This window comes from Telmatherina bonti, assembly GCF_933228915.1.
Source record: "Telmatherina bonti genome assembly, chromosome: 5".
Lineage (NCBI taxonomy): Eukaryota > Metazoa > Chordata > Actinopteri > Atheriniformes > Telmatherinidae > Telmatherina > Telmatherina bonti.
Genome location: NC_136623.1, coordinates 21,303,371 through 21,318,879, shown reverse-complemented (window position 1 = coordinate 21,318,879; position 15,509 = coordinate 21,303,371). Strand labels below are relative to the sequence as shown.

The window sequence follows — 15,509 nt, the reverse complement described above, 5'->3', positions numbered from 1 at the left end:
AGAAAAAAAGGTGTGGGTTATGTACAAATTTGGACAAGGATTGCATCAGGGTTAAATCATTTATCTGGTGGTTTTAATGATAATCACTGCAATTTGGTGGATTTTCACATATTATTCTGTAAATGTCATTACTTCACGCTTTTCATGACATTTTGCCCTACTAATAGGCTACTACTGCAAAAGTCATGAATGAAAAGTTGAATAAAGCTGCAGATACTACAGCCCGCACACTATATTTTATTCAAGTAGCTTTTTAACCTTTTTTTCATCATAACCAAATTATTTGGGCTGATTTGAGATGCTAAGATGGTTTCTGACATAATGCCAACTAAAAGAGGCATTAAAATGAAGACTAAATAAACACAGTGAACTTTACTTAAGTTAGCATATTTAATCTGCAGGAAAACTGGACAAAGCCTGACTTTAAAACACCAATGTGATGACACATACTCAACAAAGGAAATGGCAAAGCAGACACATTAATATAAATCAGTGTATTTATTTAGTATCTGAATAATTTAAAAGCAAAAAACATTGAATTTGGTGCTCCTGTGGAAGACAGCATTCTGTGCTGCAAACCCCTGACCCTACAGTATCCGCTGTAGTGATCTAAAGTCAGCTTTGATTCTCCTCTTGGGAGATAAAATACAGATTACAACAATCCTAGTCAGCTTCTGCTACCCTGATAGATCTGTGGACTGGGAGGCATCAGTCTAAGGCACGCATAGTTTAATAAGAAGCATTGTTTCTGTGGGGCTTCTTGCATGGGAATTAGCAGCTCATGTCAGTCTTGTATCAGCCTCTATGGTGACAGCAGCCTCCATAAGCTTTATGCACCTATAGGAAACACTAAGGCTGACTAGGTGTAAGATTCGTACCCACACACAGCCATGCAAAGCACACATCTGTGCTCTGAAGCTTGTTATACTTTCATTATCCAGTCCATGTTTCAGTCCCATAAGCTTAATCTGTTTGAGCTCCGTAGCTTTCTGTGCAAGTCGCCTATTACGAGTTGAGGCAGAGAGATCTGGTCTGGTTCTATTGATGACTTGGATTAAGGTGTTGTAGATTTCTCCTGTTTTTCTTTGTAGACTCGAAGAATGGCTTCACACACAAACTGGAACTGACTCTGAAACACAAAAAAAGCATATAAAATTATTAACTGTTATTATTAATTCATAGTTTATTATATTAATTATTCATTATTAACTGAGGCAAAAAATAAGATATTTCTGAAAAAATCATTTTGACATAATCAACAAATGTCAGGAAAATATCAGATTTATTTGACCCTCCTAACAGGCCTACAGTGACTAGTGAAAATAATCAGAAGTACAAAAGAGTAATCAATTTCATGGCAACCAGACCAGTGTTAAAAGACATTTGACTGGGAAAATATGACATTATGGTGACATTAGAGAGAGAGATTCAGTCATCATCAAATGAATAAATGTCATTTTCTGTGAACTACAGATGTGTTTAAATTTCTACTGCCATCCAATAGATGTGGAGATATTTCCATCCAGACAGACATAAGGATGTTCCTGTCAGCAGAGACATGTAGCTGGAGAGGTAAGTAATGACAAATGGAAATCTTCCATCTGCTCAGGAAGAAGTTGTGACACGTTGGACAGCTTTTCAATACAGTTACTGGGTAAACCCTCTGGTAGGACAGATCTGTAATTTGTACATTTGTGACCTGTTTCCAAAGATTTACATAATCAGCAAGAAACAGTTGGGTAAAATGAGATGCGCCATGGACAACAAAGATGTCAGACAGTACAGAAAAATGGGATTTTTATACGATTTTCAAAAGAAAACTTAAAAAAAAAAAAAAAAGATCACTATAGAATTATGCCTGTACTATTACTTATATAAATAGGATGTCCTCTGACTGTGCATGTTTTCTGACAGACAAACATGTGAGGGAAACCTGAGGAAGCATTTCTTCAGCACATCAGAGGGATGAAACCCCAGGGACCAGTTCAAAATAAGGGTGATAGTGGTAGTCACTGAGCCAATGAAACAGGCTGCCACATTTCCAGCTCTACCTCCCACTGAAACCATGAGCAATACTTTCCCATTCCTCACTGACAACCACTGAAGCTGCAGAGCACGGCTTCCAACCTCAAATACCCGATTGGAGGTACTCATCATGACCCATCAGTATATTACAGTGTAGTCAAGGGTCTGTGAATTAATGAGGGTCAGAAGAAAATGATTTTCTTTCTGAAAATAATGCTGTGATTTACAAAGTAATGTCAGAAAAAACCTTGAGCATGCAGGTACTTTTTAGTTTTGCTGGCCTTTGCTGTTAAACTAAATGTGAAAAAATGAAACCACGTTTCAGATCAGGAGAAAAAAAAAAACCTGTGAAGAAAAAACTGTATCTTCCCTGGAACAGAAACGTCAATTTGGTGAAATACATTATCTTAACTGGTGCCCATGTTAGCCAAAGCCTTGAAGATACATATGATATTCTCAGCAATGATTTCCAAATCTCACATTCAGTCAAGGTGCAAGACGTTTTTCCACCTGACAAATCCTCCCCAATTACATGTCTTGCAGTAGAAAGAGGAAATTTTAGAAAACAAGCAGTCACACAAATCAGCGAAGCCACTATGTTCAGGCAGACAGAAATGGAAAGCAGCTTGGGGTGATCATAATGCGGTGCAATAAAGGATTTAATGAGGCAGACAGTATCAGTATCATTAAACAGACAAGAAGCCCCCATTCAGTTTCTCAGTACCGTTGTCTGAACCATCATAGCGCGCTGATCTCTCAGTGTTTTGACAATGTCCAGTGGGAGCACTGGTCGACCCTTATCCAACAAAGTCAGGGCTGTTTCCATGGTGATCAGAACACCTGTACGTCCAATCCCAGCACTGAAAACATTTAAAAGAAACATGTGTTCATGCTAAAAGAAGAAAAGTATGGGCTTCGTCAGACCTTGAGTTTGCATACAACTTACCTGCAATGTACCATTAACGGCTCTTCACCTCTCCTCCTCTCCCTCACTGAGGTGATGAACAGCAGAAAGTCAGAAGGGTCATCGGGGACACCATGGTCTGGCCACGCGACATACTGTAGGTGCGTGACCGCTCGTTCCTCACCAAGCTGAATGCACAAGTTTATGGGGGAAAGGAAACACAAAAATGGCAAAGCGATGGGTAATGGGACAAAATTACAGCATTGCATAATCAGTACTCAACATGATGAACGTGTAACCTTTGGGAAATATCGCCCACTCGAGACACTGCAGAGCTGCAGGCTTAAACACTCTGACATTATCCAGAATGCAAGGAGACAAAAACCATGGAGAGTGGAGTGGAAAACAGAGCAAGACATCCACGTGACCAGTAGGTGATACTGAGATTAGGAAAGAGATGAAAACAGGTGGGGTGGAGAGGAATAGATTGGAGTTTAAAAAAAAAAAAACACCAAACAAACACTGAATGCTGGAGGAGGATGGCTGACTTTAGAGTTTATAATGGGCATGTGGCCTGTGACTCCATGCAGGGATTAACTCGATCCGCCAGAGGAACAGATGGGCCCACACAGCAGTATCTGTATGCATGTGTGTGCATTCATACTTCATGCCTTCTTAAAAGTTATCTATTTATTTACCTGTTTACCACAGAGGCTGATGTGGACAGCAGCATTATGTTTAATCTGGTGACATTCCACGACACAACTGACCAGCTAACCCTCTCGGGAGAGCTCACCTGCCCACACAGACGGGCTGCAAAATTAGCTAATATGCCCAACCACGCACATGCAAAACCACACCACCCACACGGAAGTGACTGAATGCTAGCTGTAGTTGGTTTGCCAGGAGTGACTGCTGCCTGTAGTGAGCTTCGTTATGCGACATATGGCATAAACATGTTACATGCCACTGCAACATACAAAAAAACCTGCACAGTAATCTCTCTTAGTGTCACCATTTAACTAATTAGTTGCCAACTTTTTTCCCCCACTTAATCAGAAGGAAAGTGCCCAATAGATTCTCTGAAACCAGAGCATATTCCGTTTATAATAATACAGCAAGAAAAAGCAATTAAGAAACATAAAAGAAAGTTTTTGCAGTGGATGAAGATACATATTCTTTTGAGAGTAGCTAATTTTAATCTGCAGCTCTATTTTCCACCATACCTGTGTGTGTTTCAGTGTGAACTGGCGAGTCACATATGCCAGGTTACATTCCTCTGAGTGACAAGTCACCCTAATGTGCCCATAATCTTTCACGTCAGGAGGATGCGGCCAGTACTGGTGACATTTAGTCTGCAAATTGCATAACATCAATAACATCAACAAAACATTGCATTAGTCAAACATTAGTCATCAATCAGGATACAGTTTACTGGTGCTGCCAAATCTGCTGTGCTCTGCTCTCAAGAAATCAAACTCATATTCAAGAGCCTGCTCTGTTACACAGGGCAGTCTGAGGAACAGAACAATTCATCAGGAGCAGAACTGAAAATCGATACATGTATGCAGTAGGGAGAAAGTCAGGACACTAGTACGAGTATCAGGAAAATGATCAATTAATAAGAACATCTGGTTACCAAGCAACAGGCAAGACGAGGCAGAGATGTGTTTATTTGACAAGACCTTGATACCTCTGTCTGAATGCGTGCTCACCCACCCTTATTTATCGCGCTGGCAAACAATTCACACGTTACATTATCTGATCCTGGTATTACTCACTACTGAGTCAATTGATCATTTTTTGTGTGCAAACAACCACACTGAACCCTCTAATTACTGTAATCACGTATGAAATTAAACATGACACAGCATGTAATAAAGTGCTGCAGTAATCACTGTGTTAAGGCATCACTGATACTGAGTTGTGTAATTCCAAGAGTCCTCATTTCCATTCATTTAAAACTGTGGCTGTTTACTGTATGCAGGAAACAAAGTATAGTATACCCGTCCCCGCTCTGTTAGAGTTGTAAGCATGATGATGGTGTGTGTCTGTTGCTCCCACACGCTCTGCCAAAAGTGAGTGCAGGTCTGTGGCAGGGGACCCTGAGCTGCAACATAACGTAAACATACACCAGACACTGGGGGCGCCACCTAAGAGACATACATATAAATATATACATACACAAACACACACACACACACACACACACACACACACACACACACACACACACACACACACACACACACACACACACACACACACACACACACACAGAGGATGAGTTTATATTCAAAGTCAGACAGGGAAAAGAGAGAGACACATTTTCAGATGGGTGATGTTCACCGTTATGTGGCTGGCGTTGATGTAGTCTTCCTGACCCCGCAGCACCACTCTGGTAGCGTCATCTGAAAACAGAGCAGTTCAGCAGCAGGTGAGGGTCAGAACACAGCTGTCAGAGCACCCCAGGCTCCACCAATTAAATTTCATGAGGACCCACAGCAACGAGATCTATATCAAGATTAGAAAGGTAGCGCAGAGTTGGAGCTGAGAAGCTGAGATGGAGTGCCAGACAATCAAGAGAGGAACAGCAGGGCACATGCAAACAGATAGGCAAGGTAGAAAGCACTTACAAGGCAAAACATCCCTGTATCGATTCTTGTCCAGGTTCTCAGGGAGTCGGGCACAGCTTAGTGACAAACCATGCTTTCTTCTTTGTAAATTCTAGGAATTACGAGGATGCAAACAAACACAGTCATGCACATAAATATAAATATAAACAAAAAAATACAGAGAACTGAAGATTAGGGCCAACATCTGTCCTAAAAGCAACACTTGATGGCCCATTATGATTTTACACATAACTGAGTGGTACAAAACTAAATCCTGCTTATAAAAAGGAAAAGTATAATCATGTGTGTTTTGTTTCTGTGTATAAATACACATCCACTCTGTTGCTCCCACTTGCATTTTAAGTACCTCGAAATGGAAGCACAGTGTGCCAGACTGTATCCCTTTTTCCAGCTGTCTCATCGATTCCTCCAAGGTTTTGACCTGCTCTGACTGGCCGGGTGACTGTGGGTTTTTTTCCTGTGATTGGTCGGTGAGCGTGAGGGTGGGAAGTAGCTGCAGTAGGGGTGCCACTCGGCCAGGACCTGGATTATAAGGACAGTTCAAGGCTGTAATAAATATTCATGCAAACACAACAGTGCATATTTGGATCATTTGCAACTTCAGCATTTTCTCCAGCAGCAACACACCTTTACGTCTGATGAGCAAGGCCAGCTGTCTGGAGTGCGACTCTCTGCTGGCTCGGATGAACATGACAACCTGGTCATGTGTGTGCTCAGAAATGTCTCGACCGTTGATGAGCACCACCTGGTCTCCCTCCAGTAGTTTGGGCTCAGATCGACCTGCCTACAAACAACACAAAAGTTAGATTTAAATGTAATGTATCTGCCAGAAATTATTGTTCCATCATCTTACTGCTTTGTACACTGATATCCTGTTATTGTGTTTGACTATTTAAAGATATACAGTTTTTATTCTGAATAACAATGTTACCATTAGTAAGAATAATGTCATATTATTGAATCTAGTAGGTGTTAATCTGTTTGACCCATTACTTTTAGAAAAGCTGTAAACCTGGGATATAAGTGGGTGTTTTTCCCCTACAAACTGTCCACTTCAGGTCCACAACAGTAATGTTAGATTAATGTCAGAACTTTGCCTGAAAACATCTGATGTTGTTCTTACCGGGGAATCTGGTTTAACATGGGATACGGATAGAGGCATCTTCTGATCCACACCACCCTATAAGGAGTTCAATAAATACAGCAATAAAGTAAAAAATAATACAACAATGAGCTTGTATATGCAGTGTGTATGAGACTTACTTTGACATTAAAGCCAAACTTCCCCTCATGGTCTGGAGTGATACATATTAACATCAAGTCGCCGTCACCAAGAGCCCCCTGCATAAAGAAGTTATCAACACACCGAATTTATAGATATGAATGGATATGTATTAATAAACATGCTTAGACTGATGAGGTAAGATAAAGCACCTTATTATAGTGGGGTGGGCTGTCCTCCTCTCCTATGCTGTCATCGGTTTGCAACAAAGCCCCATCTGGCCCTAGGCTGATTGAATAAAGATTTTTTTTTCCACTCTCATGTCACATACTGGATAATCTTTGTGCATGCAATATTCCTTTTTATTTTTTTTCTCATGTTAAGATAAAAACTTGAAATAGATTTTACAGGATTTATAGCAGGACGGCTGTGTTTCTGTTGTAAATTATACTAACTTTTGAGATGAAAAGTCTCCTTCACTGTCCTTGCTGCTGCTCACAGATGCCCTGTATGTGTAGAAGACGTCCTCCCCCTCTGACATGTCTTTCAGGTCACTGGTGAGCTCCACAGAGGATGGGCGCGGCTTACTGATCCCATGGCGAACTCTGGGACTTCTCCTGCCACAAAAATCAAGGCAGCAGTCAGATTTAATTAAAATGAAAAAATTTAAAGACTGAATTAATGCCTAAGTGAAGGTAAAGCCTTTGACAACATCAGAATTGGGTATGATGCAGGAAGTTGTACCAGTTCGGGGTGGATGGGGGAGATCTGGAGGGCAGACTCTTGGTCTCGAGATGCTCTGATGAAAGCGACCTCCTTAAGACTGGATTCCATACCATCCCTCCAACCACACGCTGACACACCGGACCACTGCCATTGCAGATGGAAAAGGCAGGACATTAAGAAATCATTAATATGAACTCACTCCTCACATTTACGAGAAGGAGTTTATATAAACAGAATAGAAAGCTCACGTTTCTGTTTTACTGTTGCCAAGGCCAAGATGTTGTGTTATCAGCTTTCTGTAGGTCTGAACTGTGCTGTTGTTCTGTTTTGGGCTCCTAGCAGTGCGGCTGGAGGAGAAGAAGGAGTGATGATCCACACAGGACCGCCACAGGTTCTTACAAGTCTTGGGGCAAGGTAAGACAAAAGGCACCTCACAGTCTTGAGTCTCCCCCTGCAACATGAAAGTTTAAACACCATGGATGTCAGTTTAGAGATTATATCATCTCTGTTTTGCAACTTGAAATGAGCTTGCATTTTTAGCTGGAGATGAACAGAGTATGTTGTCTTTTTTTCCAATGAATGATTTATTACTTGTGTCAAATGGAAACACTGAAGAAAATGAACCATAAATCTTTAAATTGCTGCCATATCAAAAAAGCAGCAATGAAAATGTTGTGCATAATTTCCCATGTTTCAAAGAAAAAGGATGTACCAACCAAGCATGCAGAGTGATTAAAACTATTTATCGGTGCACATCTCTGAATAAATAGAAGATAAATGAAAAGAGGGACTCACATGTTTACGTTTCAGGTGGATGAGAAAGCGTTTCCTCTTAAATGAAATCTTGATTATGTTCCCCCTGCATGGGAGCAATGCAACTCGTCAAAGGGTGACGAGATACAACAACAGACTGACTGGAGTGGCATCATTACTCACCAGGGAAAGAAACTGGAGCAAATCATATTACAGAATATTGCAACACCACTTGAGGCCAAACCCACCATCAGAGGTGCATTGTTGATGTCCTGAGAGAAAGAAAGATGGGTGCAATTATGATGTTAAACTAAAACATACGCCAAATGATTACTGATATAATGTATGATAATTACCACCAAATGATTCAGTTCTAAAAAAGTCCAAGTTTGTTTTGACATTGACTCATTCATTGGTAATTCTGTTACTATGTTTATTTCATGTAGGTTATAAATGAGAAAAACAAGAAGCCTATGCTACTAAGTAAGGTGTTGAAGATACAACTTAACACATATAAAATAACATGCATTAAATTATTACTCACTGAAATATAGGGATATTTCAAGTGGAAGCTCTCACTTTAACATTTGATAATTAAATTAAAATTCAATCAAAGGAAACACATTACCATGGCAGCATGCAGTTCCACTCCATACAACTCTAGTGTCCGTGCTGTGTTGAGAAAACACAGCTCTGCCTCACACTGCTTCAGTCCCCTTTCAACACACAAGAATACACAGTCTCAACACACAAGAATACACAGTCACAACAACTGTACAGTAAATGTCTTGATCTTCAGTAAAAGTAATGCACTATCTGAATTACTTGTGCTGTGGATGTAGATCTTCCACTTTAGATAGAAAGTCTTCATCCTGATCAGGGATGAAGTGGCATTTTGAAAGGTAACCACGGAGTCTGGACGGACAGTGATCCCCCATCTCCGCTACAGGTGATGGAAAAAGACACTGAGCATCGCCACAACCACCAGCATACGTTGGTGTATACTGATAACATGATGCTAGAAAACAGCTGCTAAATGAGAGGACTGCGGCCTTCCAGGAATAATTACTCACACAGTTTTTATTGAGTCATTAATCATTTCTTTCGCTGGGAAGACATAATACTTACACTGCACAGCATAAGAAGCCAGCACTACAGCTGCACTCAGCGGGCACTGCAACCTGCAATCAGATCCAATCATTACACAGTGCACGCATGACAGCTAAACAAACATTGTGCACGAGGACATGGGTGGTTGAGTTTAAACATGTGTTACTAACCGTCCTTCTCTAATGTCACTCCTAATCTGGAGGAAGTACAAGTGCCTATATGGACAAGACAAGAGGAACTTATTTAATTCAGGCATGTTTTTATTTTCCTTTTACATTCTGCAGAAATCTCTGAAATATTCCTGTTGTAAGTCACATCAGGTCAGCCAATCACTCCACTGAACACAGTGCTTAGCTGTTTCCTACACACATTTGTTATCCCTTGAGGACAAAGTTCAAGTTTAACCTGGATTGATATGAAGTTCTGCACAAACATTCATAATATTCAATACCCATAATATTGAGTACATAGCAAATTGAGCTGATAAACATGCAGTAATATGCTAAATGGTGGACACTCCAAGCCACATCTATTACTGTGAATAATACAATAAAGAATATATAATCTAGTGTCTTTAACCTACTGAATTAAAGATTCAACTGATTTAACAATACATTATTTTGGTGACAAAAAGAAAAAAAGCTTCCCACAACTTTTTAAAATGTCTAATTTCTTATTTAGCTTGTTTGGCGTAAATAGCATTGCGGGATTTCATGATTAAACACTTTTCCTACTCTTAATCAGTCACACTTTAGGCCTGACAATCATTCTTTGTATCAGCCACTGGCATGAAGAGTGTTCCTTTGGTAAAGGTTAAAATGAGATTCATTAAACAAATTCAGTAAATTCAGGATGCATACCCAATGCAGTTTGTAAAAATAGACAAAGATGGAAATAAGATTACGCAACAAGGTAATGAGTCTAAACACACTGAAAGTCTGCAAAGAGGCTCAGGCAAAGAAAGAAAGAATGGGTGAATATTTGGCACTCAAAGTCCTCAAAATATGGAATATATGTGTCCTGTCAGAAAAATCATACTTCCTTCTACACATGACTATTCACAGTGAAAGAAACGTTGACAAAGGCTGCCTAAAGTCATCATCTACCTGCTAAGCGTCGGCATATCAAAATGAGCAACATTCATGCTGCTAACTGCATGTACATAGCGTACCCACAAAGAGTTGCTTGAATGACTTTAACATCTTTCATCGCTTTTATTCAGAGCAGCCACTGTATTACAAAAAAAACCATGTGATTGTAACAGCAAAGAAATGTCAACCATAATCAGATTATCATTCACACTGTACCACTGCTGCGTCATGACAGAGAGGTTTGTGTACTAACCTTGTCTGCTCATACTGCAGAGAATTGGGATCAGAGATGAAGAATCGTACTCTGAAGTTCAGATAAAAGGGAGACACAAGACCTGCAAAGAAATGTCATGTTGTTAAAAATGGTCTGTAACTATAGCCACAGCACAATCTTTTTTTCGTTTAACAGTCTATTGTTATCTCTTCATTTAGTTCAGTTAGGTAGTTTTCAGGGAAGACAATGGATTCTTCTGAGCCAGAACAAGTAGGATACCTTTTATCTGCTTCTTTAAAGGCTTCTCGGGCTCCAACCATCTCTGGAAGAAAGGTTTTCATTAAGCATAATGGCTAACAGTGGCTAAAAAAAACATTTATGTAAGTACGCCCTGTGGTTATCATCAACTGAACTACAATCAGCAATTGCGAGACATTACAATTTCAGCCCAAATGTGCATCAGATGAACAGTGAAGAGTGCGCTTACAGGAGAGAGTGTGTTGGCTGTTATAGAGGTGATGGCTGTGCTGGATTCTCTGATCTGTAGACTGAAGAGCTGCTTCTCCTGCAAGCCCAGGTGGCCGCACACCATGTCTAACAGAACCACACCTTCATCCTGCTTCTGAAAGATGGCAACAACAAACATTATTACCAGCCAAACTTCTAGACTGCTTATTTGTAAGCATGAATATGCTGTTAAGAAACGTTCATGCTGGTGGCTTTTTATATCCAGGCTTAAATGTAATTTCTATAATACCATTAGCAGCAAAATACTGCAGCTTTATCAGTCATTGTTAGCTTATCTGCAACATCTACTCAGTGCTCGATCCACTTTCTGATACCGGAATGACGGTCAAAAAAAAAGAAGAAAAAAAAAAGAACTTGTTTACAGTAAACTGTAGCAACAATGTCTCCTTGGAGCAGGAAACAATCATTTTGATGTTTGTGGATACATAACCCTCTGCATCCTGTGCCTCCCTTATTAATGTATCAGTGAAAATCTGTCTTACAAGAAGAACAGAGACACAGTAATGGACAGCTTGATATCAGTCCCTTTGCACATTATAACCACAGCACTCTCCCATTGTTCCCATAAAAATGCTGCACAGAAGCCCTCAGAAAGACGTGTGCATACTTTTTAGAATATGTTCAGCATGGACATGACACAACATGATAATATTTAAGGCTCCCAAATCTGTCGAGCAACTATAAACTGCGGGAGGTGAGTGTGTCCTTCAAAGAGTGTGTGAGAGATGCAGATCAATGGGAGGAGGAAAGAATAGTCTGCCACTACATCACACATGACACTGTGATCATTAGCAGAGCACAGAGACAGATAGGAGCAACATATAATCTCCTCAAAGGCTGTGCATTTATGTGTGTTACGCACGCTCACTCTGAAGGTCTCGATGGTGCCGTCCAGCAGCTGAACAAGGCAGAGCAGGTCTGGTTTTGGCATGTCTGTTACCACGGTAACTCTGCCTCCCTCTCAAGACAAACACCCGGTCCTCAGTTCGTCACTGAGAGGGGACCTGGAGACACACATACAACCACAAAACAGTGTCAGATGTTTCCAGACTGTTGTCTTGCAATGAAAGCACCTCCCTCAGGATGACACTGTGGGGAGCAATACGTGTGGTGGATGGAGCATCAGCCTGCAGTGAGTAATGCACTGTGAATGCGAAGGAGTGACTGTGTATGCGTTTGTGTGTGAATTCGTTTGTGTAATCTCTTATTTGGCCTGGGTCTGAACATGTCTCTTTCCTCTCCTTGCTGCTCTAGCTCCGCATCTCTCCGCCTTTCGCAGGCAGCTGAATGATAAGAATGTTAAACATTTTCAGAGTTGAACACGCCCCTTCGACACCACTACAACTGATCTCAGATCAGCCACTGGACAAACGCAAATACGTGCACTACATGCACACCAAGACTGAGAATATTAATGTGGGTGAGCATCTATTTACATGCATGTGTGTACATGTGTCCTGTGTTGAATTTCCAGGTGAGCAGATCTGGCCAGCTTGTCTTGCACAGATTCTGAAAGTACACACAATGTTTGAGTTAATGTTTGAACACAGTGACACAGTCTGAATATATTAAAAGAGAGCTTGTCCTAGTGGAATGACTGTTTTTCCATAATAACCTTCTCACAGAAGGGCTAATAATGAATTTACAAGCAAATGCAACATTAAAAGTTTAGCAATAATGATGTGAATTGAGCTACCTCAGAGTATCCATTTGTGTGATATGTTTAAGTTTGTGTCTGCAGACACAAACTTAACTTTGTCTTTGCAAAGTTAAGATAGATTCCTCTTACTTTTTACTCTTACTATGTTATTATTAAACTAAAATTCAATAAAAGGAAATACATTACCATGGCAGCATGCATGGTAATATAACTTCATCTGAGTAAGTAAAAAGTGGACATTATGGATACACTTGCAAACTTGCAATCAATACACAGATCTGTTCAAACGTCGTCTCGTTTGCCGTACTTTATGTGAGATACTGAATCACGGGGCCTATCTCTGTGTTTTCGGCCCATATCATAGTTTCCCGATAGTTGCAGCTTATCAATAATAAACTCCACCGTGACGTCGCTGTACTTTGAGCCACAACGCTAACTAGGGACCTACGGACAGCCTGAACTTTCCTGAAGCTACACCCAAAACTGTGGAACACACCTCGGGTAAACTTTCCTACAACCGTGGCGGTCCTCGTAACAACAGCTTGCCCAAGTTCATGTTTTCTGGAAAGAAAAGGTTTTAAAAAGAGAAAATGGTCGCTACCTCGGTCTTCTTGCTTCATGGGCGAATCATGTCCCTCCAGGTTGTCCGCCGTGAGGACCTCGGAACTGGCCGCGTCGGTTCACGCAGGTAGGCGATAGTTAGGTAAATATCCGGGACAAGTTTCTCATCCCTGGTTGCGCTGACTCCGCGCGGCCCCGCCCCTTTGCCGCGCGCGTTCCCGCTTGGATGCGTGAGACAGGGGTATGTAGGGGGCGCGCGACGGAGGAGCAGCCAGCCCAATATATGAAAACACTATATAACGAATAAAAAAAATGTTAAATTCAATATAGTGGTTCTTCTTTCCTTGTAATTAGAGAAATGATTTTACTGTTATAAATAAATAACATTAAATTATTACCGTCATTGTTATTATCCCTGCGATGGACTGGATGGACGGCTGAAAGTTGGGGAAGGCTCCAGCTTTTTGAATTGCATTAGGCAGTAAAATGTATCAACAAATTAACGTTTGATTGTCATTATTATTTGAGGTTAATTAAAAGTAAAAGTGACATTTTAGGCCTCAGTTATAGAAGAGTAAATGTAAAATCATGAAAACTCAAAAGTGCAAAACTACAAGTTCTCGTTCTTGTTTTTGTTTCTTTATTCATCTGATCGTTTTCCCTCCCTTGGCAAGCCTCTATGAACAAGTCAAGTACAAAAAAAAGTCATCAAACTCAAACCATGAACCAAAGTTGTTTGTACACATAAAGGACAATTTAACAAGAAAACCATTTCATGCCTGTAACAAAGACACATCTTTCTCAGCTTTTCAATCTCATCTACCATAAATACCAAGGATGATGGAGTTTGAATGACATAATAAAGCACAGAACTACGTCCTGAAAACTTGTACTATGCCAGCATGGTGTGCAAACCATTTTGTGGTAACTGAACAGTAGAGGACAGAAGAGCAGCGCTGTAAAACTAACTACAGCAGAGGGACAACATCTGCAAGCAATATTATTGGAAACAAAAAAACTTGTGTGTGGTCATCTTAACAGAGACTGGAAAGAATAGAATAGAAGGTTTTTTGTCATTGTGCAGCAAGATACAATAAAATTTCATTTAGCACCTATATCCAGCAGCAACCAGATATCAAATGACTATTTCTACTAATAAGCAGCCACATGTATATAAATTTATTATGATGAAATTTGAAATGCCCTTTAGAGAATCTAAAGAACTATTCCTGTAGACCAGGAGTGCCCTAGTCCAGCCTGCAAGATCAAATATCTGAATTCCCTCATCTACATGTCATTCAGCTCTGCAGAGACATTAATTTTATCCAGGTGTGTTGGAGAAGGATTGCATCTAAAAGTTGCAGAGTTGTAGATACCAAGGACTGGACTTGGGCAGCACAAGAAAGTTTATCTAGGGCTTTATTAAAGAGCATTTACTTTTATTCTCATTCGATTTGTAAAGACTCAGATTTCTGCCTTTGTTACTGTTTTAGCATGTATGTTTGCACAGGTAAACCATACAAGAAACAGAGATAGCTTAAGAATTTGTGAATAATGTTTATGATGTGTTCATAGCAGTTGTGTTATAGGATGCTTCTTTTTTATTTATACATACATTAATATGAGTCTTAAACTTATGAATATATTATTTAGCCATTAAAAGTAGCTTCAAGGAAGAATATGTAACCTATGACTTAGTTTCACCATGAAAGCTTGTCAAGACATTTTGGACAAGAGAAAGCCTTGTCCAACATGTTGACATATATAACAATCACTGAGAAGAGTCTTAGTTGTAACCTGTATTCTGCTCATGAAAGGGTAAACAGATGCAGAATATAAAATATGTATCCTCTTTCAACAGTCTAAACCAGTTTACACATAAAAAGATTAAATACCTTATCTTATACTGATTGAATGCTGAGCTCAGTGGTTCTGGTTATCTGGTGCTAATGCTGTGTTTTTCTAGCTAATTATATATGTTTTCATTTATATATCTGTAAGAGTGGCCGAGTGTGAACTAATATATGAATGCCTGTAGTATATCTGTTTTATGTCTTGGGAGAGGGAGGATCTTTGAAT

At 40.1% G+C, this 15,509-nt stretch overlaps 1 protein-coding gene across 1 annotated transcript; it reads right to left on the bottom strand.

Moving 5' to 3' along the window:
• Nucleotides 1-624: 624 nt before the first annotated feature.
• Nucleotides 625-13,585, bottom strand: ptpn3 (protein tyrosine phosphatase non-receptor type 3). The gene is made up of 26 exons (XM_079240447.1): nucleotides 13,471-13,585; nucleotides 12,072-12,213; nucleotides 11,169-11,303; nucleotides 10,961-11,003; nucleotides 10,721-10,802; nucleotides 9,547-9,591; nucleotides 9,395-9,447; nucleotides 9,092-9,209; nucleotides 8,895-8,982; nucleotides 8,450-8,538; nucleotides 8,309-8,372; nucleotides 7,762-7,964; nucleotides 7,532-7,657; nucleotides 7,243-7,404; nucleotides 7,000-7,075; nucleotides 6,829-6,906; nucleotides 6,689-6,745; nucleotides 6,193-6,349; nucleotides 5,912-6,087; nucleotides 5,566-5,656; nucleotides 5,279-5,340; nucleotides 4,936-5,082; nucleotides 4,156-4,284; nucleotides 2,972-3,117; nucleotides 2,750-2,885; nucleotides 625-1,129 (listed from the first exon to the last, which is right to left on the bottom strand). The coding sequence occupies exons 2-26, from the start codon at nucleotides 12,138-12,140 to the stop codon at nucleotides 1,055-1,057; spliced, it is 2,607 nt and encodes an 868-aa protein (XP_079096573.1). The 5' UTR covers nucleotides 12,141-12,213; nucleotides 13,471-13,585; the 3' UTR covers nucleotides 625-1,054.
• Nucleotides 13,586-15,509: the final 1,924 nt, after the last annotated feature.